At 57.3% G+C, this 3,148-nt stretch overlaps 1 protein-coding gene across 1 annotated transcript; it reads left to right on the top strand.

Moving 5' to 3' along the window:
• Positions 1-3,148, top strand: NRROS (negative regulator of reactive oxygen species). The gene is given in 3 exon segments (XM_005425053.3): positions 1-132; positions 367-1,979; positions 1,981-3,148. Coding segments are annotated over 3 exon segments (2,061 nt in total). The 5' UTR covers positions 1-24; the 3' UTR covers positions 2,321-3,148.

Here is a 3,148-nt window from a genome sequence, read left to right as displayed (position 1 = left end):
CTCCACAGGAGTGCCACCACTGAGATGGAGGCCCCGCTCCCTGGTCTCTCCCTGCTCCTTCTCCTCCTGGCAGTGGGATGGGGAAGCAGGATGGATGCAGCCTGGGCACCATCTCCTGGGGGCTGTGAGCTTGTAAGTCCTCTCTTGTGAACCCTCAGCCCTCTGAGTGCTTGATCCTGCCTGGCAAAGCCCAGGCAGCTCAGCATCTCCAGACCTTCTCCCTCCCAGCTACTGGCTTGGAGTGGACTGGTGTGCCAAGGCTACGACCAAAGAGCCGCCTCCTTCCCCCTTACTGTGCTCCCCAGACTTGTCCCTCTTCATCTCCTGCCTCCCACGGTGGTGTTAGATATCCTCCTCTTCCTTCAGGTGCAGAGCATCATGGACTGCACTGGCAGATGGCTGAGCTCCATCCCAGGAAACCTTCGAGGCGATACCGAGGAGCTGTTTCTTGATGACAACACTATCCAGGTCCTGGGCAATGCCTCCCTGCTCCTGTATCCCCAGCTCTGGCATCTCAGCTTGACCAGGAACCACCTGGAGCTCATTGAGCCCGGTGCCTTCCTCAGCAGCCAAGGCCTGGAGGTGCTCTCCTTGAAAGACAACCTGCTCTTCACCAACTACTCACTGACAGCCGCTGCTCTTTCTGCTCTGCCGGCCTTGAGGATGCTGGATCTGGCTGGAAACCAGCTCAGGGAGGACATGGTATCAGTTTTAGTCTCAAACCTCTCTTCCTTGGAGTCCCTGTCTGTGGCCAGGAACATCATCATGAGGTTGGACTCGTCTATCTTCACAAACCTGACAGAGCTGCTGGAACTGAACCTGGAGAAGAACTACATCTTTGAGATTGACAATGCCTTTGAAGGGCTGCAGAGGCTGCAGAGGCTCAACTTAGCTTACAATTACCTTCCGTGTCTGGTAGGGTTTGACCTGACCCAGCTCAGGGTGCTCAATCTCAGCAACAACGTCATTGAGTGGTTTCTGACCATGGAAATCAATGACCTCTTTGAGCTGGAGGTGCTGGACCTGTCCCACAACCGCCTGCTGTTCTTCCCTGTGCTGCCCAGGCAGAGCAAGCTGCACTCCTTGCTGCTGCAGGACAACAGGATGAGCTTCTACCAGAGGCTCCCCAACGGCACCTCCCTGGCCAACGTCACCATGCAGTTCCTGATCATTGATGGCAACTCCACCAACATCACCACGGTCAGGCTCTGGGACGAGCTCTGCCACAGCAACCTCTCCTCCCTGCGCCTCCTGGACATGAGCCAGAACGAGGTCTGGGGCCTGCCAGATGATTTCCTGGCCCAGATGCCCTCCCTGACTCACCTGAAGCTCAACCAGAACTGCCTGGAGGCATTTCACCTGTCGGAGGAGGACCCCTTGGCCAGGCTGACAGTGCTGGACCTCAGCCAGAACCAGCTGGTGGAGCTGGGGGTGAAGGTGGGCGCTGGGGACATCCTGCCCAGCCTGCAGCTCTTCAACCTCAGCACCAACAGGCTGCAGGCTCTTCCTCCCAGGATTTTCACCCACACCAGGAAGATCACTACCCTGGACCTCAGCTACAACCGGGTTGACCTCTGTCCCCAGCCAGGTGAGGCCGAGAGTCTCTCCTGCGTGGACATCAGGGGTGTGGAGACCTTGAGCCACCTCTCCTTGTCTGGCTGTGGTCTGCAGGGGATGGGCGGCCGCCCCTTCCAGGGGACATCGCTGATGCACCTGGACCTCTCTGACAACCGCCAGCTGCTGTCCGGGGACCTGGCGTGGCTGCAGGACCTTGTCCTGACACTGCAGGTGCTGTCTCTGAGGAACACCAGCCTCTCCTCCACCATGGACTTCTCTGCCCTGAGCAGCCTGGTGCGCTTGGACCTTTCTGGGAACTGCTTGGCCACGTTCCCCGCCTGGCTGGGCGCGCTGAGGCTGCGCAGCCTGGACCTGCGGGACAAACGGCTGCCAGCACTGCCACAGGACCTGCCACACCAGGCACCGGAGGAGCCTGCGGGAGCTCTACCTCAGCCAGAACCCCTACAACTGCTGCACGCTGGGCTGGTGGCACGCCCTGCAGCAGGCCCAGGGGCTGCGTGTCCCTGACGGGCAGCAGGTGACCTGCAGGCACGGCCCCCGCGCGCTCAGCCCTGGCGCACTGCCCCAGCCCGTCCTGCAGAGCTGCCAATGGCAGACGGCCAACATGGAGCTGCTCTACCTGGTGCTGGCTCTGCCCACCTGCCTGACGCTCCTGGTGGCCTTCGTGGTTGTCTTCCTCATGCTCAAGGAGAAGTTGCTGAAAATGGTGAAAAATCGGTGTGGGGTGTCCAGCCCTTACTAATGGCTGAGGAAGAGGAAGGGCTCGGGAAGAGTCATTAATAGGGGGTGGTCAGGAGTGTAGGTCAAGACGGAAAGCTGATGGATGCAGGACATGAGGTGCTGGGAGAGCTGCCATTCCTGCCCTAATGGTACCCAAAGGGTGAAGGCTGTCTCTGGTGATGGAGCGCTGGGAATCCTCAAGGAATGTGTCTGCAGCAGAAACCTTCAGCTGGTGCTGGTGAGAGCTGAGTGGACAAGACATCAAACATTCCTTGGCTGAAAGGACAGGTTGCCCAGAAAATCTGTGGATGCCCCACGTGTGGAAGCAGGTTGGAGTGGGCTTGGAGCAATGTGATCTAGAGGAAGGTGTTGTAACCGGATGGGTTTTTAAAGTCTCTTCCAACCCAGACCACTCTGGGATTCTGTGACAATTTTCTTCAGCACTGCTTCCCCCCCACCTTCCAGCAGTTCCTTTTATTTATTCCCACCTGTAGCCAACTCAAAAAGTCTTCCAGACCTGTAACCAGCCTCCACAAAGTGCCCCAGGCTGGAGCAAACATCACCTGGGTGCTGTGGAGAAGGGTCTCTGTAGCCACAGCTTTCCAGCACTGCCAAACTCGCAGGCAGCCCTGAGCTGCACCAAGCGGGTGTGCTGATAAAGACAGGCGTTGTCAGCAGGGCTCAAAGACACATTTTGGGGTGTTGTTTCTTCACTAAGTCACAGTCTGGGCTAGAAAAGTCCATTAGAAAACAGCCCAAGTTGCAACAACAGGAAATATTGATTGAAAAGCAGGAGAGTAAATGATATCCCTCAGTGATATTTTATCATGGATTTATATTTCTCCAGTGA

The sequence above is a fragment of the Geospiza fortis genome, unplaced genomic scaffold, assembly GCF_000277835.1.
Source record: "Geospiza fortis unplaced genomic scaffold, GeoFor_1.0 scaffold118, whole genome shotgun sequence".
NCBI classification, from domain to species: Eukaryota; Metazoa; Chordata; class Aves; order Passeriformes; family Thraupidae; genus Geospiza; species Geospiza fortis.
The sequence above is the reverse complement of the archived record's forward strand: the minus strand, read 5'-3'. Positions and strand labels throughout refer to the sequence as shown.